The sequence below is a fragment of the Cherax quadricarinatus genome, chromosome 8, assembly GCF_038502225.1.
Source record: "Cherax quadricarinatus isolate ZL_2023a chromosome 8, ASM3850222v1, whole genome shotgun sequence".
Taxonomy (NCBI): domain Eukaryota; kingdom Metazoa; phylum Arthropoda; class Malacostraca; order Decapoda; family Parastacidae; genus Cherax; species Cherax quadricarinatus.
In genome coordinates this window covers 13,681,787-13,708,479 of record NC_091299.1, presented here as the reverse complement: position 1 = coordinate 13,708,479, position 26,693 = coordinate 13,681,787, and the positions used below count along the sequence as shown (strand labels likewise).

Below are 26,693 nucleotides of genomic sequence, written 5' to 3'. Positions count from 1 at the left end.
AAAAAAGAAGCACTAAACCACTAGATAGAACAAGCGACCTGAAGAGTGTCGTCATGGACCAGGCATCCCTGGTTTTGAAGGTTCTCTGGACGAACACCTAAAGTCGATACCTGACCAGCCGGGCTGTGGCTCGTACGTTGGATTGCGTGCAGCCAGCAGTAACAGCCTGGTTGATCAGGCTCTGATCTACCAGGAGGCCTGGTCACAGACCGGTCTGTGGGGGCGTTGACCCCCGGAACTCTCTCCAGGTATCCATCCTGTCATTTTTCTAGCAGATGCGGTTGATACAATGTTATGGTCCTTGAAGGTGAGATCCTCTGACATGATCACCCCCAGGTCTTTGACATTAGCTGCTCTATTGTGTGGTTGGAATTTGTTTTATACTCTGATGAAGTTTTAATTTCCTCATGTTTTCCTTATCGAAGTACGTACATGTAATTGAAATTTCTCATCACTGAACTTCATATTGTTTTCTGCAGCCCATTTAAAGATTTGGTTGATGTCTGCCTGGAGTCTTGCAGTGTCTTCAATGGAGGACACTGTCATTCAAATTCAGGTGTCATCTGCAAAGGAAGACACAGCACTGTGGCTTATATCCCTGTTTATGTCCATTATGAGGATGAGGAACAAGATGGGGGCAAGTACTGTGCCTTGTGGAACAGAGCTTTTCACCATAGCCACCTCAGACTTTACTCTGTTGACTACTACTCTTTGTGTTCTGTTTGTCAGGAAATTATAGATCCATCTACCAACACAATTTAATTACACTTCTGGAGAAGCATTAAACCTGTAATGGTCATACAAAACCTGCAAAATAGGAGGTTTTTAGTTTGATTCAAGGAAAGGTAAAGTAGATCAAGAGCTATCTGCCAATATCATGGCATCCCCTTTAAGAGGGTTATACAGTGTCACAAAGCAGAGGTGGGAAACCTGGCAAAAAAGGAAGCCATTATTATTGTATTCATAGGGAGGTACTAATTTCTTCAAACAGTACCTGGGGAATAGGAGATAATTAAGACTGATCCAGGAAAGGTGGCAGGAACCCCCCTTAAAAAGTGTGCTAGTGAAGACATTGGAAGGAAGAATAGAGAGAGGGTGGCCGCAGGTGATGTAGCAAAGCAAAGGCAGATAGGTTAATGGGGTATATAGCCTATCAACTGAATGAGGATCATTAAAGCTGCATGCAACCTTTTCACCACCAGACAAGAATACTTTAATCCCTAAGATTAAAGTAAACTCTCAGCCTATATATACAAAGATATACACCTCGAAAAGGTTGGAGGGAGGGGGTAAAGGTGGTGTTGTGGGCGAGGGGTTTGGACTTCCAGGAAGCATGCATGAGCGTGTTAGATAGGAGTGAATGGAGACAAATGGTATTTGGGACCTCACGATCTGTTGGAGTGTGAGCAGGATAATATTTAGTGAAGGGATTCAGGGAAACCGGTTATTTTATATAACTGGACTCGAGTCCTGGAAATGGGAAGTACAATGCCTGCACTCTAAAGGAGGGGTTTGGGATATTGGCAGTTTGGAGAGATATATTGTGTATTTTTATACGTTGTATACGTTTTATACTGTTGTATTCTGGGCACCTCTGCAAAAACAGTGATTATGTGTGAGTGAGGTGAAAGTGTTGAATGATGATGAAAGTATTTTCTTTTTGGGGATTTTTTCTCTTTGAGTCACCCTGCCTTGGTGGGAGATGGCAGACTTGTTGAAAAAAAAAAAATATACACCTCAATGCATGAATCCTGTCGAAACAGCAGAGGCACAGAATTTTCAATAAGGGCAGGACCACTTGAGAGAAATAGGCATTAGTATCAGAGGCCTCAGCAATAAGAGTATCAGAATCAGTGGTCTAAGCACTGACAGCATCAGTATCCGTGGCATTAGTGCTAACATCTGGGGCCTCAGCAGTGACAGCATCAGCATCCATGGCATGTGTTAACATCAGTTGCTTCAACAGTGACAGCATCAGTGTCTGTGGCATGTATTAGCACCTGTAGCCTCAGCAGCAGTAGTAGTTATGTCAACAGTAATAGTATTAATATGAGAGGTAGTGCAACAAGAAGTCTACTTTTAGCAACCTAATCCATGTCAAAGGGAATAAATGACTAAATGGGTAAAGTCCCAGGTATTTAGTCCCTTTACAGTGATGAACCTCTTTTGAAGGGTTATCCATAGCCTGGTATAGAAAGTTGTCTTAAGCGATGATTTACAATGTGTCCTATTTAAATGGAACCATTGAGTGTCTAATAAAGAGTAAAAAACTTTCAAACCTAATTTCTTCAAATTTGTTTGCCATTTTGAGAATTTATAATCCTCCAATAAAATTAAGAGTAAACCTTGTTTCAATCATTTTTTTATATGGTCGATGTTGCAAAATTAAGTGGTGAAAGATCCAGGACCATGGAGGACATTCTTTTATACATACATTAATGCTCATCTAATAACCTGAAATACATGCATCAAGCTAGTCAGACATATTTATTCCCTATGGTTCTCACTTACAATGCAGTATATTGGACACCTTATGCAATGACCATGGAACTGAGCTAGATTGTATAATTATTTTATTTATGTAAAGGGCTACATGTCATTCTGTGTAAGTAGCCTCAGCTCAATTTTCTGCTTGTTGCAAGACAGAAATGCTGCTCTTATAGCTCGGTTGTACAACATCTATGTTTTAGTCCATAGTCCAGTTGTTGTTTTTATTGTTATATTTAGAGAAGTGTTAAACCTATAAGAGTCATACAGCACTGGGGAATGGGAAGCAATCAGATTCAATATAAGGAAGGGGAGGAAAAGCCAAATTTCTTAGATCAAGAGCCACTCATCAGCATCAAAGTACCTCCATTGAGGGGGTCCAATTATTGCAGTACAATGTACTCACTAAAAGCATATTCAAATTATTATTACAGCACAGAATATTCACTGAAAGCACTAAACCTGTGAGGATCATACAGCACTATGAAGCAAATGTGAATGACGGTAGAGTAGAGGAAAGAGCTACATATAGGCAAAAAGAAAGCAGGGGAGAGGGGGTAGAGAGGTTCTCATAATTGATGTAATGAACTAGAAGCAGTTAAGAAATCATAGCCTGCATTTATTACAGAACCATCAGAGAAGACCATTTCCAGTTCTGTTAAAATATGGCTAGGTGTAGGCAACATCAGCAGTGGATTTGTCATGCTAGATTATTCAAGCACATCATTTTTTTATTATTATTATTATCACACTGGCCGATTCCCACCAAGGCAGGGTGGCCCGAAAAAGAAAAACTTTCACCATCATTCACTCCATCACTGTCTTGCCAGAAGGGTGCTTTACACTACAGTTTTTAAACTGCAACATTAACACCCCTCCTTCAGAGTGAAGGCACTGTACTTCCCATCTCCAGGACTCAAGTCCGGCCTGTCGGTTTCCCTGAACCCCTTCATAGATGTTACTTTGCTCACACTCCAACAGCGCGTCAAGTATTAAAAACCATTCGTCTCCATTCACTCCTATCAAACACGCTCACGCACGCCTGCTGGAAGTCCAAGCCCCTCGCACACAAAACCTCCTTTACCCCCTCCCTCCAACCTTTCCTAGGCCGACCCCTACCCCGCCTTCCTTCTACTACAGACTGATACACTCTTGAAGTCATTCTGTTTCGCTCCATTCTCTCTACATGTCCGAACCACCTCAACAACCCTTCCTCAGCCCTCTGGACAACAGTTTTGGTAATCCCGCACCTCCTCCTAACTTCCAAACAACGAATTCTCTGCATTATATTCACACCACACATTGCCCTCAGACATGACATCTCCACTGCCTCCAGCCTTCTCCTCGCTGCAACATTCATCACCCATGCTTCACACTCATATAAGTGTTGGTAAAACTATACTCTCATACATTCCCCTCTTTGCCTCCAAGGACAAAGTTCTTTGTCTCCACAGACTCCTAAGTGCACCACTCACCCTTTTCCCCTCATCAATTCTATGATTCACCTCATCCTTCATAGACCCATCCACTGACACGTCCACTCCCAAATATCTGAATACATTCACCTCCTCCATACTCTCTCCCTCCAATCTGATATCCAATCTTTCATCACCTAATCTTTTTGTTATCCTCATAACCTTACTCTTTCCTGTATTCACTTTTAATTTTCTTCTTTTGCACACCCTACCAAATTCATCCACCAATCTCTGCAACTTCTCTTCAGAATCTCCCAAGAGCACAGTGTCATCAGCAAAGAGCAACTGTGACAACTCCCACTTTATGTGTGATTCCTTATCTTTTAACTCCACGCCTCTTGTCAAGACCCTCACATTTACTTCTCTTACAACCCCATCTATAAATATATTAAACAACTATGGTGACATCACACATCCCTATCTAAGGCCTACTTTTACTGGGAAATAATTTCCCTCTTTCCTATGTACTCTAACTTGAGCCTCACTATCCTCGTAAAAACTCTTCACTGCTTTCAGTAACCTACCTCCTACACCATACACCTGCAACATCTGCCACATTGCCCCCCTATCCACATCATAAATAACAAATTTTGACAAAAAACATCTTCCCAATATAAAGCCAAAAAAAATGGGTACTAAGTTCATAGTCAGGTACCATACCTTCAAACCTCTCTAACACAAATTACACAATCGGTGGGGATTGAACCCATGACAGGCAAGTCCTAAAACTCTCAGTAATAAAAGAACGGATCATATGTTATCCTCTCAAATAATTTATTTCATAAGCTTTACAATACTATATACACTATAAACATCTACAACATATCAATGACTTATGACATATAGGACAATTAGGTCAAATAAAATTTTATCTGCACATTTCTATTATTAATTACATATTATACAAGAATTTTAAAAATCTTCATGAACTTTAAGAGATTTAATAAATTTACCAACTTTTCTTTTTATTGCAATACATATTTATCAAATGATGTGGCTCCACATTTTCACTATCCTTAAATTTTAACCACTTTTTTTTAACACTGCATTTTTGTCACTTGCATGTTACACTTTCCTCTTTCCCCTAGTCCTCATTTCTTCCATGTCTTTCCTTTTCTATTCTATCCTCAGAAGCGTTCTGTATATTGTGATCATTTCTTCCAGGGTCCCAGAGATCTTGTTCCTAATCTTTCTTTGCAGCAATGCATTGTGTAAACCTTTCAACTCTCTCAAGCTACTTTTCCTAATACACTGTTTTTGGCTCGGTGAGTTTCACAGTAGTTCTGCCTCTTCTATGATTGGTATGTGGCATATAAAATGTTTTGAAAATCATTTGTTCAGGATCCTAAAGGGTGTTCATACCTCTGTTAGCTTTGTGCTTGTCACTGACCATATTCTGTTTGGTTTTTGGATAAAGATTGGGCATGATAAATGCACCCTCCCCATCGGTGCATGCTGCATTTACATAGTTTCTTACTGTACATTCATACTTACAGTAGATAAATAATAATAGAATCAATCTAAGCACTAAACCCAAAAGGTTCTTCAGGAGTGGAGTTATGCCCATGGTATTATATGTTGTATATATTTTGGTAGAATTACTGACAATATGTAAAGTAAAAGGACACAAATGCAACTAATGTAACATTTTATTGTGGAAACATTTCGCTCTCCAGGAGCTTTGTCAAGCCGTTATGACTTGACAAAGCTCCTGGAGAGCAAAACGTTGCCACATTGAAATGTAACATTAGTGGCACTTGTGTCCTTTTACTTTATGTATTATATGCTCTTTAACTCATTTAGCATCTTGTTTGAAAAGTAAGTTCAAGTAGTTGTAGCACACACTGTATGCATGCATACATTTTTATGTATATTCCTTAATGTTAGTTATACATCGTTCAAAAATTAACACACTAAAAAAATACCTGGGTTAAAATTTTGTTCACAGAACATTAAAAAACAATCACACCAAATTTATTTGATTAAACATTTATAACAGTGCAGCCATAGGATGATTAACTTTTGAAGTATAAGCCCCTAGCATTACAGTAGTAGGATCCTCCAAAAGATGTTTCACTATATTTAAGAAGGTAGCAGCAGTGTCATCGTCAACACCAGCACGGTCATATGACAGGGTAGCACTCATGCACATCACCGGTGCACCAGAGTCACCTGAAACAAAAAGGGTAATTAATCACACAATCGATTTACTGAAATATATTCTTCATGGTAAACTAGTTCACCTACAAAACATACACATAATCATGATCCAAATTTTTGTAAAATAAATATGAGCAATGACACTTGCACATCTGTCCAATCTTTTGATCCATAAACTCAATATACTGTATAGTACATATATGCAAATGTAAGTGTATATACTAGGATTTACACATGCACTTGGATCTTATACCATAAAGTACAGGAACTTAAATCCAAGCATATACAAGCACCAGAATGGTGTGTGAAACAAAGTAGAAAAGGGGTGAAGAATAGGGTAGGGGGAGAAAGAGGTACATATATGAAAGTGGAGAGTGAGAATGGGGAGGGAGTTAAAAGGAAAAGAAGCTGAAAGAATACTGCAAAAAGGAAATGATATAGGGAAAAAACAAGGAATTTGAAAGGGGAGGAAGGAGTGAGAAAAAAAGCAATAGAGAGAACCGAGTAGAAAGAGAATAGAAAATATGGAAAAAGGTGGGAGGGAAAGAAAAAAATAAGTCAGGAGACAGAGAAATTGAGGAACTATTAAGAAAAATGCAGAAAGGTAAAGCTGAGGTTATAATGAATGTAAGTTGGAGTACATAAAATTTACCAGCTATGTTTATGTTCAAGAGATAGAGAGAAAAATCAGTAATACTGACAGTACAAAATGCTGATGAATTCTTTTTCTGCTCATATGGCAGGATGTTGTAAGAGGCGACTAAAATGCTGGGAGCAAGGGGCTAGTAACCCCTTCTGAATATATTACTAAAGTTAAAAAGAGAAACTTGTTTTTCTTTTTGGGCCACCCTGCCTGGGTGGGATACGGCCGGAGCAGTGAAAGAAAGATTGCAGGATGGTAGTACCACACATCCCTGGGTAGCTGCTGTATAACAATCTTGTTTGAAACTACATAAACTGACCACAGAATTCACTAAATTCTATCCAAAAGAAGGAAGACAGTAGAAAAACTATAATCACATTCTGATGTGAAAGAAAGAATGCCAATTTATTTTTAAAAGAAGTAGGTAACATTACTTTAAAAAATGCCAGGAATAAAGAAAGTAAAATACAGGGTGGGTAGAACACTTCAGCAACCAGAGAGGTATGAGAAAGGTTTTGATTGCAGTGCCTTATGTCTTAATTTTTTTTTTGTATTATTAACACATCGGCCAATTCCCACCAAGGCAGGGTGGCCTGAAAAAGAAAAACTTTCATCATCATTCACTCCATCACTGTCTTGCCAAAGGGGTGCTTTACACTACAGTTATAAAACTGTAACAGTAACACCCCTCCTTCAGAGTGCAGACACTGTACTTCCCATCTCCAGGACTCAAGTCCAGCCTGCCGATTTCACTCACTCTCTTCATAAATGTTACTTTGCTCACACTCCAACAGCACGTCAAGTATTAAAAACCATTTGTCTCCATTCACTCCTATCAAATATGCTCACACATGCTTGCTGGAAGTCCAAGCTCCTCACACACAAAACCACATTTACCCCCCTCCCACCAACCTTTCTTCAGCCGACCCCTACCCCACCTTCCCTCCACTACAGATTTATACACTCTCGAAGTCATTCTGTTTCGTTCCATTCTCTCTACATGTCTGAACCACCTCAGCAACCCCTCCTCAGCTCTCTGGATAATAGTTTTGGTAATCCCACACCTCCTCCTAATTTCCAAACTACGAATTCTCTGCGTTATATTCACACCACACATTGGCCTCAGACATGACATCTCCACTGCCTACAGCCTTATCCTTGTTGCAACATTCACTACCCATGCTTTACAGCCATATAAGAGTGTTGGTCAGTCGGAGTGGTCAGTGGTCAGTCGGAGTGGTCAGTGGTCAGTCGTCAGTGGTCAGTGGTCAGTGGTCAGTCGTCACGTGAGGTCACAGACCCTGAGCTGCTTTGGGGATTAGCGTGGACGGTTACAAAGCATGGCTTGCTTCTGCAGTGTTTTAAAAACTGAGGTTGGAGAGTTGAAGGAGGAGGTCTTGCTTCTCCAGGAGGAGATTAGGAGGCTGAAGGTCCACCTCAATGGGTCTGGGAGAGAGTGTGAGGTGGCTGGAGTTGTGGGGAATGAGACTTCTAGCAGTGAGGTGCAGTCTGTCTCTCGCTGTGAGGAGGCTGTAGTTGGGGAGGTAGCAACAGCTACCAGCAGTGAGGTGCAGCCCAGCACCTGCTGCAAGTGGCGAGTTGTTCACAGTAATGGGAGGCGCATCAGAGTAAGGAAAGTTAAGAGTGAAGATCTGAAGGTAGGAAATCGCTTCTCTGTTCTCCAGGATGAATGTACTTCAGTGGCCAGTGAAGGTAAGGGTACTACTGCCCCTGCTAATGAAGGTAAGCGCATTCTTGTGGTTGGGGACTCTCAGGTAAGATATATTGACCGTGCTTTTTGTAATAGGAATAAGAAGATGAGAGATAGAGTGTGCTTCCCTGGAGCTGGTGTTGGGGACATTGTCAACAGGCTGGATAATATCATGTCAGGTAATGGGAACAAGCCCATTATCTGTCTCAGTGCTGGTGGAAATGATATTGGGAAGGGTAGGAGAGAAGAGCTGCTAGATAAGTACAGGTCAGCTATAGATTTCATTAAGTCTAAGGGAGGGATCCCAATCATATGTAGCATCTTGCCTAGAAGGGGAGTAGGAAATGAATGGTTGTCTAGGGCAATTGGTGTAAATTGCTGGCTAGACAGATACTGCAAGGAACTTGCAATCCCATTCATTGACAACTGGAACAACTTTTATGGCAAACATGATATGTATGCAAGGGATGGGGTACATCTCTCTGGGGCAGGGGTGGTAGCACTTGCAGACTCGATTGAGAAGGCCATTGGTGAAATGCCTATGATTTTAAACTGATGGAAGATAGAGGTATGGGTGTGTGTGGGAAACAAGCAGGTTGCAACACTAGGGTTGGAAACAGTAAATGTATAAAAGGCATTCAGCATGAAGTTATAAATAAAGACAATAGAACAGGTCAGCTAACAAAGGGGGGCAGCAGAGGGCAGCAAGGGACTAGCTCCCTTAAGGTTTACTATACTAATAGCAGGAGTGTTAGAAATAAGATAGATGAGCTAAGATTAATTGCAAGTGCAGGAAACATAGATATTATTGCTATAACAGAGACCTGGCTCAATCTGAAAGATAGAGAGATGCCCTCTGAATGTCACATACAAGGCTATAAATTATTCCACACTGACAGGGTCAACAGGAAAGGTGGTGGAGTAGCGATGTATGTCAGAGACAATTTAAATTGTTGTGTAAGACAAGATATTAAATTAGAAGCGTCAGCCACTGAATCTGTTTGGTTACAGCTTCTCGAGGGCCGAGAAAAACTAATTTTGGGTGTGATTTACAGGGCCCCAAATCTTGATAGGGAGTGCAGTAAACTTCTATGGGACGAAATTCGTAAGGCATCTACATACGAAAATGTTGTGCTAATGGGAGATTTCAACTATAGACAGATTGACTGGAGCAATTTGACAGGAAATTTAGAGTCGGGTGACTTTCTTGATACGATCCAGGATTGTTTTTTAAAACAGTTTGTGACAGAGCCAACTAGGGGAAATAACCTCCTTGACTTGGTTCTTGCCAGTAGGGAAACACTAATTAATAATCTTGAGGTTAATGATGAGCTTGGGGAGAGTGATCACAAATCACTCAGTTTTAATATATTATGGAATTCCCCTAATAATGGCAATCAAGTCTCCGTCCCTGACTTTCGCTTGGCTGATTTCATAGGACTGAAAAATTACTTAGGTGGGCTGAACTGGAATGACCTGACTAAGGGTCAGGTAGGTGGTGATGGTTGCCGATATGATGCTTTCCAGGGCATAGTTCTAGCTGCTCAGTCAAATTATGTTCCAAATAGGGAAATCAGATCAAACAAAAATGATCCTAAATGGATGAACAATAGATTAAAATATCTGATTGGTCAAAAGAGAGGCATATATAGGCAAATCAAAAGAGGAGAGGGCCAATTAAGAAATCGATATATTCAGTTAAAGAGAGAAATAAAAAAGGGAATTAGAAAAGCGAAAAGAGATTATGAGGTTAAAGTTGCAAGAGAATCGAAGACTAACCCAAAAGGATTCTTTCAGGTATACAGAAGTAAGATCAGGGACAAGATAGGCCCACTCAAAAGTTCCTCGGGTCAGCTCACTGACAGTGATAAGGAAATGTGTAGAATTTTTAACACATACTTCCTCTCAGTTTTTACACAGGAGGATACCAGCGATATACCAGTAATGATAAATTATGTAGAACAGGACGATAATAAACTGTGCACTATTAGGGTCACAAGTGACATGGTCCTTAGGCAAATAGATAAATTGAAACCTAACAAATCCCCAGGCCCTGATGAACTGTATGCAAGGGTTCTAAAGGAATGTAAAGAGGAGCTTAGCACACCTTTGGCTAATCTTTTCAACATATCACTACAAACTGGCATGGTGCCAGATAAGTGGAAAATGGCAAATGTGATACCTATTTTCAAAACAGGTGACAGGTCCTTAGCTTCGAACTATAGACCAATAAGCCTAACCTCCATAGTGGGAAAATTTATGGAATCAATAATTGCCGAGGCAGTTCGTAGCCACCTTGAAAAGCATAAATTAATCAACGAATCTCAGCATGGTTTTACAAAGGGGCGTTCCTGCCTTACGAATTTATTAACTTTTTTCACTAAGGTATTTGAGGAGGTAGATCATGGTAATGAATATGATATTGTGTATATGGACTTCAGTAAGGCTTTTGACAGGGTCCCACATCAGAGACTATTGAGGAAAATTAAAGCACATGGAATAGGAGGAGAAATTTTTTCCTGGATAGAGGCATGGTTGACAAATAGGCAGCAGAGAGTTTGCATAAATGGGGAGAAATCAGAGTGGGGAAGCGTCACGAGCCGTGTTCCACAGGGGTCAGTGTTGGGCCCCCTGCTGTTCACAATCTACATAAACGACATAGATGAGGGCATAAAGAGCGACATCGGCAAGTTTGCCGATGACACCAAAATAGGCCGTCGAATTCATTCTGACGAGGACATTCGAGCACTCCAGGAAGATTTGAATAGATTGATGCAGTGGTCGGAGAAGTGGCAGATGCAGTTTAATATAGACAAATGCAAAGTTCTAAATGTTGGACAGGACAATAACCATGCCACATATAAACTAAATAATGTAGATCTTAATATTACGGATTGCGAAAAAGATTTAGGAGTTCTGGTTAGCAGTAATCTGAAACCAAGACAACAGTGCATAAGTGTTCGCAATAAAGCTAATAGAATCCTTGGCTTCATATCAAGAAGCATAAATAATAGGAGTCCTCAGGTTGTTCTTCAACTCTATACATCCTTGGTTAGGCCTCATTTAGATTATGCTGCACAGTTTTGGTCACCGTATTACAGAATGGATATAAATTCTCTGGAAAATGTACAAAGGAGGATGACAAAGATGATCCCATGTATCAGAAACCTTCCCTATGAGGATAGACTAAGGGCCCTGAAACTGCACTCTCTAGAAAGACGTAGAATTAGGGGGGATATGATTGAGGTGTATAAATGGAAGACAGGAATAAATAAAGGGGATGTAAATAGTGTGCTGAAAATATCTAGCCTAGACAGGACTCGCAGCAATGGTTTTAAGTTGGAAAAATTCAGATTCAGGAAGGATATAGGAAAGTACTGGTTTGGTAATAGAGTTGTGGATGAGTGGAACAAACTCCCAAGTACCGTTATAGAGGCCAGAACGTTGTGTAGCTTTAAAAATAGGTTGGATAAATACATGAGTAGATGTGGGTGGGTGTGAGTTAGACCTGATAGCTTGTGCTAACAGGTCGGTTGCCGTGTTCCTCCCTTAAGTCAATGTGACCTGACCTGACTAGGTTGGGTGCATTGGCTTAAGCCGGTAGGAGACTTGGACCTGCCTCGCGTGGGCCAGTAGGCCTTCTGCAGTGTTCCTTCGTTCTTATGTTCTTATGTTCTTATACTCTCATACATTCCCCTCTTTAATTCCACAGACAAAGTTCTTGTCTCCACAGACTCCTAAGTGCACCACTCCCCCTCATCAATTCTATGATTCACCTCATCCTTTATAGACCCATCTGCTGACATATCCACTCTTAAATAACTGAATACATTTATCTCCTCCATACTCTCTCCCTCCAATCTGATATCCAATCTTTCATCACCTAATCTTTTTGTTATCCTCATCACCTTACTCCTTCCTATATTTTTTAATTTTCTTCTTTTACATACCATACCAAATTCATCCACCAACCTCTTCAACTTGTCTTCAGAATTTCCTAAAAGCAGTGTCATCAGCAAAGAGCAACTGTGACAACTCCCACTTTATGTTAGATTCTTTATCTTTTAACCCCACACCTCTTGCCAAGACCCTCGCATTCACTTCCCTTACAACCTCATCTATAAATATATTGAACAACCATGGTGACATCACACATCCTTGTCTAAGGCCTACTTTTAATAAGAAATAATCTCCCTCTCTCCTACATACTCTAACCTGAGCCTCATTATCCTTGTAAAAATCTTCACTGCTTTCAGTGACCTACCTCCTATTTCATACACCTGCAACATCTGCCACATTGCCCCCCTATCCACCCTGTCATATGCCTTTTCCAAATATAATAACCAAAACATTCATGAGCTTACTTAGAGAGAGTCTGCTTCCACCAAGAGCAAGGATGCCACACTGAGGGGGGTTGATGATGGCACTGAACTCACTGATTCCAAACATTCCTAGATTTGAGATGCTACAGAGAAAAAAAAAATTATTATTTTTTAAAGAAAAGATTAAAAAATATGCAGTAACTGATGATTCCACATTACTTTGAGCTGTATCAAAATGCTGGAAAATATGACAAGTAATAAAGAACCATTTGCTAAAGGAACAGATATTACAGTGACTTTATTAGAGTTTTAGGCACACTGATAACAATAATGAAGAAATCATTCATTATACAGCAGTAAATTATGAAGTTTTATATTCATGATGGAACACTAAACCTGAAGAGGTCATACAGCCTTTGGGGAGTGAGAGGTAATCAGATTCAGTCTAAAGGAAAACAAGGGCATCTCCAATTCTTTGGACTCTGAACTCATCACCAAATTCAAGGCACGTCTTTTGAAGGGAGAAAATCATGCAGATGCATCTACAGTATGTGTGAACCTTTGATATACCTTTACCTTACCTTTGATGAGTTCTGAGTCTCTCTACTCTTGGAGCCCAGTCATGGGCCAAGCCTGTCTGGTACTTGCCTGGTCAATCAGGCTGTTGCTGCTAGAGGCCTGCTGCCCTACAAATCCATCACAGCCTGGTTAATCTGGCACTTGGTGAAAATACTTGTCAAGTTTCCTCTTGAAGGCTTCTACACTTGTACAAGCTGTGTTTCTGATATCTTCTGGTAAGATGATGAAAAGTCCAGGGAAATGAATGTTGACACAGTGTTCCTTTATTGTGACCACCGCACCCCTGCTCTTCACTGGGTTTATTTTGCATTTCCTCCCGTATCTCACTCCAGTATGTTGTTATGGCAGGGTGCAGATTTAGGACCAGGCCCTCGAGTACTTTCCAGGTATATATTATCATGCCTCTCTCTCTCTCCTCTGCTCCAGTGAATACATGTTCAGGACTTTAAGGCATTCCCAGTAATTTAAGTGCTGGTGTACATACCCCTGGTTTCTCCAGTACTGTTTTTATAATTGATTGTATATTCAGCCCTGATGTGCTGATGCCTTACTTGGTATGTGAAGATAACTGTATTATCATTTAAGGAGAATTTAAATGTCTTAATCAGCAGAATGGAGGGAGGGAAGGAGGGCGGTACAGGAGGCTTGAGCATTCAGCAAACTTATGTGCACATGCATTAGATCAGAGTGGGCTGATGTTGGAGTGTGAGAAAAGTAATATTTATGAAGGGATTCAGAGAACTCAGTTAGCCAGAAGAATAGTGCCTGCACTCTGAGGAAAGGTGTGGGCATTGCAGTTCAGAGGGTCTTTGAATTGTGAAGTCAGCACATGTCCGGCAAGATAGTGATTGAATTTCCTTGTTTTGGGCCATCTATCTTGGTGGAAAATAGGCAATTAGATAAAAAATATGATCTGTATGTCCTCTACCAAAGTCACAGGTATTTTGACCTGGTTAAGCACCATTGAGGTTAAGAGGAGACAAGAAAACTGGAAAAAATATAAGCACTACACTTATAGTGCAGTACAGTATTATGAAGATTATCAGAGGAAAGAATGGGACAGTATCAGGTTGGTTACCTGATACAGTGGAACCTTGGCTTATGAGTGCCCCACCATACGAGTTTTTCAGGATACGAGCAGTCACTTGGTTGACTTTTTGTTTCTGGATACAAGCAAAAATTCAGGATGCGAGCTTCCCCCTCAAACAACTTGAGACATGGCAAATTTCATCAGAGTCTGATACTAGTGATTCTAAGGAGATGGAAGTAGACTATGAACCACCAACAAATGACGATCCCAAACCTTTCAACCAAGTTGAGCTCAATGACTTGGTGAGAGACCTTAACCTTCCGAAAGAAAGTGCACGGTTACTTGGCTCTAGAGTGAAGGAACACAGACTTCTAGCTCTTGGAAAAACATTCTCTTAGTACTGTCTTAGTGAAGTGGAATTCACTCAGTCCTTTGACAAAGAGGAATCTTTTGTTTGCTGTTCAAATATTTCTGGCCTTATTAAACACATGGGGATGTCATACAAAGCAGATGAATGGAGACTCTTCACTGATTCTTCTAAAAGAAGTTTTAGGCTGTACTTCTCTACAATGGCAATACAGATACATCTTTGCCAATTGGCCATGTTGTTCAAATGTCAGAAACTTACACAAATATGAAGACACTAATATCTGCAATCAAGTACCAGAATCACAATTTTCTCATCTGTGGTGATTTAAAAGTTATTGCTTTCCTACTAGGTCTTCAAGGCGGACACACTAAGTATCCCTGTTTTCTGTGTTTTTGGGATAGTAGGAAAGACAGCCAGCACTATGAACAAACAGACTGGCCACCAAGAACCAGCTTCTTACCTGGAAATCATAACATGAAAACTGTGCCATTAGTTGACCCCAAGAAAATTCTACTGCCACCACTCAACATCAAATTAGCGCTTATGAAAAATTTTGTGAATGCCTTGAACAAGAATGGAACTGCTTTCAAGTACCTGGAGTCAAAGTTTCCTCATATAAGTGAGGGCAAGTTAAAGGCAGGAATCTTTGTTGGCGCTCAGATTCGGGAATTCATGAAGGACAAGCATTTTGATAAACAATTAGCAGGTGTCGAGGTGAATGCCTGGTTTTCATTCAAGCAGATTGTCCACAACTTCATGGGAAACAGGCACTCCACCGAATATGAAAAAATGGCCCAATACCTGATTTTAGGGATTAGAATGAGTGTGAAGATGCACTTTTTGCACTCACATCTTTACTATTTTCCCAACAATTGTGGGGACTACAGTGAGGAACAAGGAGAGCAGTTTCATCAGGATATTTGCACCGTGGAAACTTGATACCATGGCAATTGGAATGTCAGCATGATGGTGGATTATTGCCGGTCACTGAAATGTAGTGGTCTCAATGAACAGCACAAGCGAAAAACAAAGTGGTCCTCCTTCCTTTCATTCAATATGAAGGCTAACCATTAGGAGCATATTTTATTTTTTTAATAAAATCATTTGATTTTATTCATGTTGATTTGGAATTCATATGTTCTTAAAACTAACAGAATGTGCTTTTCCATCATTATTTATCTAATTTTAATAAATTAATTATGTATTAAAAATTCACATTTTTTATTATCATTAATTTGTATTTTATTCAAAATCCTTTTGTGATAGAGCAAAATAGTTTAGATATTTACAATCAGCAGCCCAAGAATATGTAAGATCGCAACCATGAATAAAAATAAAAATTAAAAACATTCCAAATGAAAACCAGTGTAATTTTTACCAAGAGCAATATTAAAAAAATATTCCTTTACTAACATTATCAAATTTACACTATCAATACATAAATCAAAATACAAGTATAAAACTCTTCATAATTATTCTCACATTCCCAATCCATGTTATCATACCACAAGTTTCAGCAAATTTACACCAAAGGCAAAATATCCCCCATCATTTATGCCATAAGAGATGCTGGATTCTTCATCAGGCAAGCCTCTGTGGGAAGAGTAGCATGCCTCCCAGAGAATAGGCCTCCCCCTACCCACAGACACAAACCACAAACCCCATCACCTTATTAAGGTGACCTAGCATCGGTGGGGATGCATTAATGGATATAGTTAAGCATTAATAATATGACTTACGTAAAAGTTCCCCCTTGGAATTCATCCAACTTTAACTTGTTTTCTCTGGCTCGACCAGCTAGGTCCCGTGCTCTTGTGGAAATATCTTCAACACCTAAAGCATCAGCTCCGTGAATTATTGGGGTTATGAGGCCGGCAGGTGTTGCTACTGCGATACTAATATCTATCTGATTAGAAATCATTAGCTGAAATAATAAAATCTAGGTTAATTATAAATTTTTTAGGACTTTAATGATGAATTCAAGAAATCTGTCAATACTAAGAAATTAATGTTCAACAGTCATACATCAATTTTCCTATTAAATATTATTATTTATGAAAGGAAGAAACACTAATTTAAAGAATACATACATATTTTCCATTTTATATTTATAATAAAACATGAAAAATATTAAGGTTTAAACTGCACTACTTAATGATTAAACTGCATCAATTATCTTTCAACATAATTTTCATTAATACAATAAAAAAATAACATTACCTGATCTCCCTTCCATACACAGTTCATCTCTGGACATCTGGTTAGTGCAACAGCAACAGCTTTGATGACTAGGTCATTCACACTTACATTGATGCCTTCCGCCTTGTACTGCTTTCTCAGCGCTACCAGTTTATCAACAACGCACTCAACCGTTGCATATGAGTGAGCAATACCACTCTGGAAAGAAATAAGCATCAAATTTGTAAATGAAATCATCATATTATTATACTGTACAATTACACAAGTTACTTGTATCCCAATCTTTTGCATCATAAAAAAAGAAAATGGATAGGCCAAATTCTATGTATCAAGTGTATTTGTCAGCTATTTCATGGAAGCCATGAGAAATAGCACTAGCTGGCAGAACTGGAAAAGGCTATATCTATGTAGAGTTACGTGCCTTTTTTTGTTTAATACACCAGCTGTCTCCCACCGAGGTTGGGGGCCACGAAAAAGAAGAAACACGCTAACTATCACTTATTCCATCATTGTCTTTCCAGAGGTGCACTAATACTAAAGTTTTAAGAGTCCCTACCACTCCTTCAGAGTGCAAGCACTGTACTTCTCACCTCCAGGACTCAAGTCTGGTTAACTGGTTTCCCTGAATTCCTTCATAAATGCTGCCTTGCTCATACTCTAACAGCACATCAAGTCATAAAGCCACTTGCGTCCACTCCTAACACACCTGTTGGATGTCCAAGCCCCTTGCATACTAAACCTCCTTTACCCTCGAGTAATGTCTTAGTGCACTACAGTATGTAATATTGTCTTCTGTGTGTGTATAATAACTCCAATGTAACAGTAATGTATCACTGACTCTGAAGAATAGCAGTGATAATTTCTCTTTATATTAACTAGGCATGTTAAAGCATTTTCCTGGTTCATTATTTCCTTATCTGTGATTTCTCTTTCTCCCTCACTTCTTTTTACCAAACAATACCCCTCTCCTCCATCCCGTGTATGTGGTCAGCCCTCACCTATTGATACATGTACCTGTTACATGTCCTCCCCACGACCGTCTAAGATCAGGCTTTCTCAGTTGAAAAGAAAATATTGCAGGTGTAAAAACCATAGACACAAAGAAAAGTAAAGATAAATAAGTAACAAAAAGGCACAATACCGTGACTGGAACAATACACAAATAACCCGCACATAGAAGAGAGGAGCTATCGAAGACGTTTCGGTCCGACTTGGACCATTTACAAAGTCACAGAGTGACTTTGTAAATGGTCCAAGTTGGACTGAAACGTCGTTGTTAGCTCCTCTCTTCTATGTGCGGGTTATTTGCGTAAAAGTAAAGATAAATGAATAGTGAATGTAAGACATTTGAAAAATTGTTTTCATAAGACATAGAACAATTCTTCTTCTTCTTGCAACAAACTGGCCATATCCTACCAGAGGAGGGTGGCCCAAAAAAGAAAAACAAAAGTTTATCTTTTTAACTTTAGTAATGTATACAAGAGACGGGGTTACTAGCCCCTTGCTCCTGGCATTTTAGACGCCTCTTACGACATGCATGGGTTACGGAGGAAAAATTCTGTTCCACTTCCCAGTGGAGATAAGAGGAAATAAACAAGAATAAGAACTAGCAAGAAAATAGAGGAAAACTCGGAGGGGTGTTTGTATATATTTGCTTGTACATGCACGTGCAGTGTGAACTCAACATAAGTAGAAGTAGCAAGAAGTACCTGAAATCTTGCATGAAAACTAAAAACAGGCTCCACAAATAGACACTGGTAGACTGCATTGCCAAATTTAAAATTTAAGCTTCCTTTCATCAATATATGCAAATGTTGCAAGTTTTAACTAAGTGCTACAGACTTTTTAAAGTTACTGTTAACATCATGGGTAGAAAAAATTGTAATAGAGGTAGTATATATATCTAGTAAGACAATAACACCACAAACCTTTGACTGTACAAGCCTTTTGGCTATGGTTCTCCTCATGTTAGTTATTTCAGAGTCTTGATAACCATCTTCTGATGTACCAAGAACTGGTGGTGGGACAGGGACAGATGGTGGTGGTGGTGCAGCTGTAGGCATACCATGAGCAGCAGCAGCAGAAGCAGGTTTAGGAGCCTCAGGAGGAGGAACTGGTGGGTGCACAAAAATATTTTGGTTTGTGAAAAGTTTTGCAGAGAGTTATATAGCAGTCACTGTGACAATCTCAGTCTGCTGCCATTTTATTTATTTTTATTAGCAGTCTACCGCCATATACAAACCTAAATAACTCTTGAGTGTATGTAGTGAAAAAGCTCTGGATGTATACAAAGAAAAACATACTGGATATATATACAAAGTACTAGTTTGAGCTAGAGAGAATAAAAGGGGAATGAAAAGAGATAGTATAGGTAGTAGGTTGGTAGACAGCAACCGCCCAGGGAGGTACTACCGTCCTGCCAAGTGAGTGTAAAACGGAAGCCTGTAATTGTTTTACACGATGGTAGGATTGCAGGTGTCTTTTTTTCTGTCTCATACACATGCAAGATTTCAGGTACGTCTTGCTACTTCTACTTACACTTAGGTCATGCTACACATACATGTACAAGCATATTCCAGGACTCAAGTCCGGATATATAAAATAACTGGTTTCCCTGAATCCCTTCACTAAATATTAAATTGCTCACACTCCAACAGCTCGTCAGGTCCCAAATACCATCTGTCTCCATTCACTCCTTTCTAACACACTCACGCACACTTGCTGAAAGTCCAAGCCCCTCGTCCACAAAACCTCCTTTACCCCCTCCCTCCAACCCATTCGAGGATGACCCCTACCCCGCCTTCCTTCCCCTACAGATTTATACGCTCTCCATGTCATTCTACTTTGATCCATTCTCTCTAAATGACCAAACCACCTCAACAACCCCTCTTCAGCCCTTCTCCTAATTTCCACACTTAAAATTTTCTGCATAATATTTACACCACACATTGCCCTTAGACAGGACATCTCCACTGCCTCCTCGCTGCAGCATTTAAAACCCAAGCGTCACACTCATGTAAGAGTGTTGGTACCACTATACTTTCATACATTCCCTTCTTTGCCTCCATAGATAACATTCTTTGTCTCCACATATACCTCAACGCACCACTCGCCTTTTTTCCCTCATCAGTTCTATGATTAACCTCATCCTTCATAAATCCATCTGCTTATACGTCAACTCCCAAATATCTGAAAACATTCACTTCTTCCATGCTCCTCCTCCCCAATTTGATATCCAATTTTTCTTTATCAAAATCATTTGATACTCTCATCACCTTACTCTTTTCTATGTTCACTTTCAACTTTCTACCTTTACACACACTCCCAAATTCGTCCACTAACCTCTGCAATTTTTCTTTAGAATCACCCATAGGCACAGTATCATCAGCAAAAAGTAACTGTGTCACTTCCCATTTTGCATTTGATTCCCCATAATTTAATCCCACCCCTCTCCCCAACACCCTAGCATTTACTTCTTTTACAACCCCACCTATAAATATATTAAACAACCATGGTGACATTACACATCCCTGTTTAAGACCTACTTTTACTGAGAAGTAGTCTCCCTCTCTTCTACACACTCGAATCTGAGCCTCACTGTCCTCATAAAAACTCTTTACAGCATTTAGTAACTTACTACCTATTCCATATACTTGCAACATCTGCCACATTGCTCCCCTATCCACTCTATCATATGCCTTTTCTAAATCCATAAATGCAATAAAAACTTCCATACCTTTATCTAAATAATTATAAAGCATATGAGAAGTTTTTACAAAGTAGAAGTGATGCAAGGAGGGAAGAGTATATGGAGAAAAAGAGAGAGGTTAAGAAAGTGGTGAAGCAATGTAAAAAGAGAGCAAATGAGAGAGTGGGTGAGATGTTATCAACAAATTTTGTTGAAAATAAGAAAAAGTTTTGGAGTGAGATTAACAAGTTAAGAAAGCCTACAGAACAAATGGATTTGTCAGTTAAAAATACGAGAGGAGAGTTATTAAATGGAGAGTTAGAGGTATTGGGAAGATGGAGGGAATATTTTGGGGAATTGTTAAATGTTGATGAAGATAGGGAAGCTGTGATTTCGTGTATAGGACAAGGAGGAATAACATCTTGTAGGAGTGAGGAAGAGCCAGTTGTGAGTGTGGGGGAAGTTCGTGAGGCAGTAGGTAAAATGAAAGGGGGTAAGGCAGCCGGGATTGATGGGATAAAGATAGAAATGTTAAAAGCAGGTGGGGATATAGTTTTGGAGTGGTTGGGGCAATTATTTAATAAATGTATGGAAGAGGGTAAGGTACCTAGGGATTGGCAGAGAGCATGCATAGTTCCTTTGTATAAAGGCAAAGGGGATAAAAGAGAGTGCAAAAATTATAGGGGGATAAGTCTGCTGAGTATACCTGGTAAAGTGTATGGTAGAGTTATTATTAAAAGAATTAAGAGTAAGACGGAGAATAGGATAGCAGATGAACAAGGAGGCTTCAGGAAAGGTAGGGGGTGTGTGGACCAGGTGTTTACAGTGAAACATATAAGTGAACAGTATTTAGATAAGGCTAAAGAGGTCTTTGTGGCATTTATGGATTTGGAAAAGGCATATGACAGGGTGGATAGGGGGGCAATGTGGCAGATGTTGCAAGTGTATGGTGTAGGAGGTAGGTTACTGAAAGCAGTGAAGAGTTTTTACGAGGATAGTGAGGCTCAAGTTAGAGTATGTAGGAAAGAGGGAAATTATTTCACAGTAAAAGTAGGCCTTAGACAAGGATGTGTGATGTCACCGTGGTTGTTTAATATATTTATAGATGGGGTTGTAAGAGAAGTAAATGCGAGGGTCTTGGCAAGAGGCGTGGAGTTAAAAGATAAAGAATCACACACAAAGTGGGAGTTGTCACAGCTGCTCTTTGCTGATGACACTGTGCTCTTGGGAGATTCTGAAGAGAAGTTGCAGAGATTGGTGGATGAATTTGGTAGGGTGTGCAAAAGAAGAAAATTAAAGGTGAATACAGGAAAGAGTAAGGTTATGAGGATAACAAAAAGATTAGGTGATGAAAGATTGAATATCAGATTGGAGGGAGAGAGTATGGAGGAGGTGAATGTATTCAGATATTTGGGAGTGGACGTGTCAGCGGATGGGTCTATGAAAGATGAGGTGACTCATAGAAATGATGAGGGGAAAAGAGTGAGTGGTGCACTTAGGAGTCTGTGGAGACAAAGAACTTTGTCCTTGGAGGCAAAGAGGGGAATGTATGAGAGTATAGTTTTACCAACGCTCTTATATGGGTGTGAAGCATGGGTGATGAATGTTGCAGCGAGGAGAAGGCCAGAGGCAGTGGAGATGTCATGTCTGAGAGCAATGTGTGGTGTGAATATAATGCAGAGAATTCGTAGTTTGGAAGTTAGGAGGAGGTGCGGGATTACCAAAACTGTTGTCCAGAGGGCTGAGGAAGGGTTGTTGAGGTGGTTCGGACATGTAGAGAGAATGGAGCGAAACAGAATGACTTCAAGAGTGTATCAGTCTGTAGTGGAAGGAAGGCGGGGTAGGGGTCGGCCTAGGAAAGGTTGGAGAGAGGGGGTAAAGGAGGTTTTGTGTGCGAGGGGCTTGGACTTCCAGCAGGCATGCGTGAACGTGTTTGATAGGAATGAATGGAGACAAATGGTTTTTAATACTTGACATGCTGTTGGAGTGTGAGCAAAGTAACATTTATGAAGGAGTTCAGGGAAACCGGCAGGCCAGACTTGAGTCCTGGAGATGGGAAGTACAGTGCCTGCACTCTGAAGGAGGGGTGTTGATGTTGCAGTTTAAAAACTGTAGTGTAAAGCACCCTTCTGGCAAGACAGTGATGGAGTGAATGATGATGAAAGTTTTTCTTTTTCGGGCCACCCTGCCTTGGTGGGAATCGGCCAGTGTGATAATAATAAAAATAATATATGCTTCAATGTAAATACCTGATCTACACATCCCCTACCCACTCTAAAACCTCCTTGCTCATCCGCAATCCTACATTCTGTCTTACTTCTAATTCTTTCAATAATAACCCTACCCTACACTTTTCCTGGTACACTCAGTTAGCTAATTCCTCTATAATTTTTACAATCTCTTTTGTCCCCTTCCCTTTATATAAAGGGACTATACATGCTCTCCGCCAACCCTTAGGTACCTTCCCCTCCTTTATACATTTATTAAACAAAAATACCAACCACTCCAACACTATATCCATCCCCCTGCTTTTAACATTTCTGTCATGATCCCATCAGTTCCAGCTGCTTAACCCCCTTTCATTCTACGTAATGCCTCACGCACCTCCCCCACACTTACATCCTGCTCTTCTTCACTCCTAAAAGATGGTATACTTCCCTGGCCAGTGCATGAAATTACCGCTTCCCTTTCCTCGTCGACATTTAAAAGTTCCTCAAAGTACTCTCGCCATCTATCCAATACCTCCATCTCCCCATCTACTAACTCTCCTACTTTGGTTTTTAACTGACAAATCCATTTGTTCCCTAGGCTTTCTTAACTTGTTTAACTCGCTCCAAAATTTTTTCTTATTTTCATTAAAATTTCTTGATAGTGCCTCTCCCACTCTATCATCTGCTCTCCTTTTGCACTCTCTCACCACTCTCTTCACTTTTCTTTTACTCTCCATATACTCTACTCTTCTTATAACACTTCTGCTTTGTAAAAACCTCTCATAAGCTATCTTTTTCTCTTTTATCACACCCTTTACTTCATCAATCCACCAATCACTCCTCTTTCCTCCTGCACCCACCCTCCTATAACCACAAACTTCTGCCCCACATTCTACTATTGCATTTTAAAACTATTCCAACCCTCTTAAAACCCCCCACTACTCATACTTGCACCAACCCACCTTTCTGCCAATAGTTGCTTATATCTCACCCGAGCTTCCTCCTCCCTTAGTTTATACACTTTCAACTCCCTCTTACTTGTTGTTGCCATTTTTCTCTTGTCACATCTACCTCTTATTCTAACTGTAGTTACAACTAGATAATGATCCGATATATCAGTTGCCCCTCTACAAACGTGTACATCCTGAAGCCTACCCATCAACCTTTTATCCACAAATACATAATCTAACAAACTACTTTCATTACGTGCTATATCATACCTTGTATATTTGTCCTCTTTTTCATAAAATATGTATTACTTATTACCAAACCTCTTTCTACACATAGCTCAATTAAAGGCTCCCTATTTTCATTTACCCCTGGCACCCCAAATTTACCTACTACTCCGTCCACAACATTTTTACCCACTTTAGCACTGAAATCCCCAACCACAAGTACTCTCACACTTGGTTCAAAACTCCATACGCATTCACTCAACATTTCCCAAAATCTCTCTCTCTCCTCTACACTTCTCTCTTCTCCAGGTGCATATATGCTTACTATAACCCACTTTTCACATCCAACCTTTATTTTACTCCACATTATCCTTGAATTAATACATTTATACTCCCTCTTTTCCTGCCATAGCTTATCCTTCAACATTATTGCTACTCCTCCTTTAGCTCGAACTCTATTTGAAACCCTTGACCTAATCCCATTTATTCCTCTCCGCTGAAACTCTTTCACACCCTTAAGCTTTGTTTCACTTAAATCCAGGGCATCCAGCTTCTTCTCGTTCATAACATCCACAATCATCTCTTTCTTATCATTCACAAAACATCCACGCACATTCAGAGTCAAAAGATAAAAAGTCTAACACAAAGTGGGAGTTGTCACAGTTGCTCTTTGCTGATGACATTGTGCTTTTGGGAGATTCTGAAGACAAGTTGCAGTGGTTGGTGGATGAATTTGGTAGGGTATGTAAAAGAAGAAAATTAAAAGTGAATACAGGAAAGAGTAAGGTTATGAGGATAACAAAAAGATTAGGTGATGAAAGATTGGATATCAGATTGGAGGGAGAGAGTATGGAGGAGGTGAATGTATTCAGATATTTAGGAGTGGATGTGTCAGCAGATGGGTCTATAAAAGATGAGGTGAATCATAGAATTCATAAGGGGAAAAGGAGTCTGTGGAGACAAAGAACTCTGTCTATGGAAGCAAAGGGGGGAATGTATGAGAGTATAGTTACACCAATACTCTTATACGAGTGTGAAACATGGGTGATGAATGTTGGAACGAGGAGAAGGCCAGAGGCAGTGGAGATGTCATGTCTGAGGGCAATGTGTGGTGTGAATATAATGCAGAGAATTCGTAGTTTGGAAGTTAGGAGGAGGTGCGAGATTACCAAAACTATTATCCAGAGGGCTGAGGAGGGGTTGCTGAGGTGGTTCAGACATGTAGAGAGAATGGAATGAAACAGAATGACTGCAAGAGTGTATAAATCTGTAATGGAAGGAAGGCAGGGTAGGGGTCAGCCTAGGAAAGGTTGGAGGGAGAGGATACAGGAGGTTTTGTGTGTCAGGGGCTTGGACTTCCAGGAAGCATGCGTGAGCATATTTGATAGGAGTGAATGGAGACAAAAGGTTTTTAATACCTGACATGCTGTTGGAGTGTGAGCAAAGTAACATTTTTGAAGGGAGTCAGGGAAACTGGCAGGCCGGACTTGAGTCCTGGAGATGGGAAGTAGAGTGTCTGCACTTTGTTAATGTTGCAGTTTTATAACTGTAGTGTAAAGCACCCCTCTGGCAAGACAGTGATGGAGTGAATGATGATGCAAGTTTTTCTTTTTCGAATCACCCTGCCTTGGTGGGAATCGGCCAATGTGTTAATAAAAAAAATTATACCCGGTCCAAGCAAAAGTAGACCACTCATACTTCTTTACTCCTCCTCAAAGTATGTATGCCTTGAGAATATATTATATTCAAAATTTTGAAGCTAAAACATTTCCTGATATATTATCAGTATAGTAGTATAGTAGTAGTATATATAGTAGTATAGTAGTACCAACACTCTTATATGGGTGTGAAGCTTGGGTGGTAAATGCAGCAGCGAGGAGACGGTTGGAGGCAGTGGAGATGTCCTGTTTAAGGGCAATGTGTGGTGTAAATATTATGCAGAAAATTCGGAGTGTGGAAATTAGGAAAAGGTGTGGAGTTAATAAAAGTATTAGTCAGAGGGCAGAAGAGGGGTTGTTGAGGTGGTTTGGTCATTTAGAGAGAATGGATCAAAGTAGAATGACATGGAAAGCATATAAATCTATAGGGGAAGGAAGGCGGGGTAGGGGTCGTCCTCGAAAGGGTTGGAGAGAGGGGGTAAAGGAGGTTTTGTGGGCAAGGGGCTTGGACTTCCAGCAAGCGTGCGTGAGCGTGTTAGATAGGAGTGAATGGAGACGAATGGTACTTGGGACCTGACGATCTGTTGGAGTGTGAGCAGGGTAATATTTAGTGAAGGGATTCAGGGAAACCGGTTATTTTCATATAGTCGGACTTGAGTCCTGGAAATGGGAAGTACAATGCCTGCACTTTAAAGGAGGGGTTTGGGATATTGGCAGTTTGGAGGGATATGTTGTGTATCTTTATATGTGTATGCTTCTAGACTGTTGTATTCTGAGCACCTCTGCAAAAACAGTGATAATGTGCGAGTGTGGTGAAAGTGTTGAATGATGATGAAAGTATTTTCTTTTTGGGGATTTTCTTTCTTTTTTGGGTCACCCTGCCTCGGTGGGAGACGGCCGACTCGTTAGAAGAAAAAAAAAAATAATTAACAATAATACGGGTGTATATACAGCCACTCCTCACTTAACGACAGAGATCTGTTCCT

At 40.1% G+C, this 26,693-nt stretch overlaps 1 protein-coding gene across 2 annotated transcripts in view; it reads right to left on the bottom strand.

The window, feature by feature from the left end:
- Positions 1-4,712: 4,712 nt before the first annotated feature.
- LOC128685378 (pyruvate dehydrogenase protein X component) overlaps positions 4,713-26,693 on the bottom strand; it is a 55,506-nt gene continuing 33,525 nt past the window's right edge. For both annotated transcript variants that reach the window (XM_053771887.2, XM_053771886.2), the window contains 5 exons: positions 18,905-19,089; positions 16,998-17,174; positions 16,517-16,701; positions 12,841-12,941; positions 4,713-6,134 (listed from right to left, as the gene is read on the bottom strand). In XM_053771887.2, the coding sequence (XP_053627862.2) occupies positions 5,953-6,134; positions 12,841-12,941; positions 16,517-16,701; positions 16,998-17,174; positions 18,905-19,089 (830 nt within the window). In that variant the 3' untranslated portion in view covers positions 4,713-5,952. The remainder of the gene's footprint in view (positions 6,135-12,840; positions 12,942-16,516; positions 16,702-16,997; positions 17,175-18,904; positions 19,090-26,693) is intronic.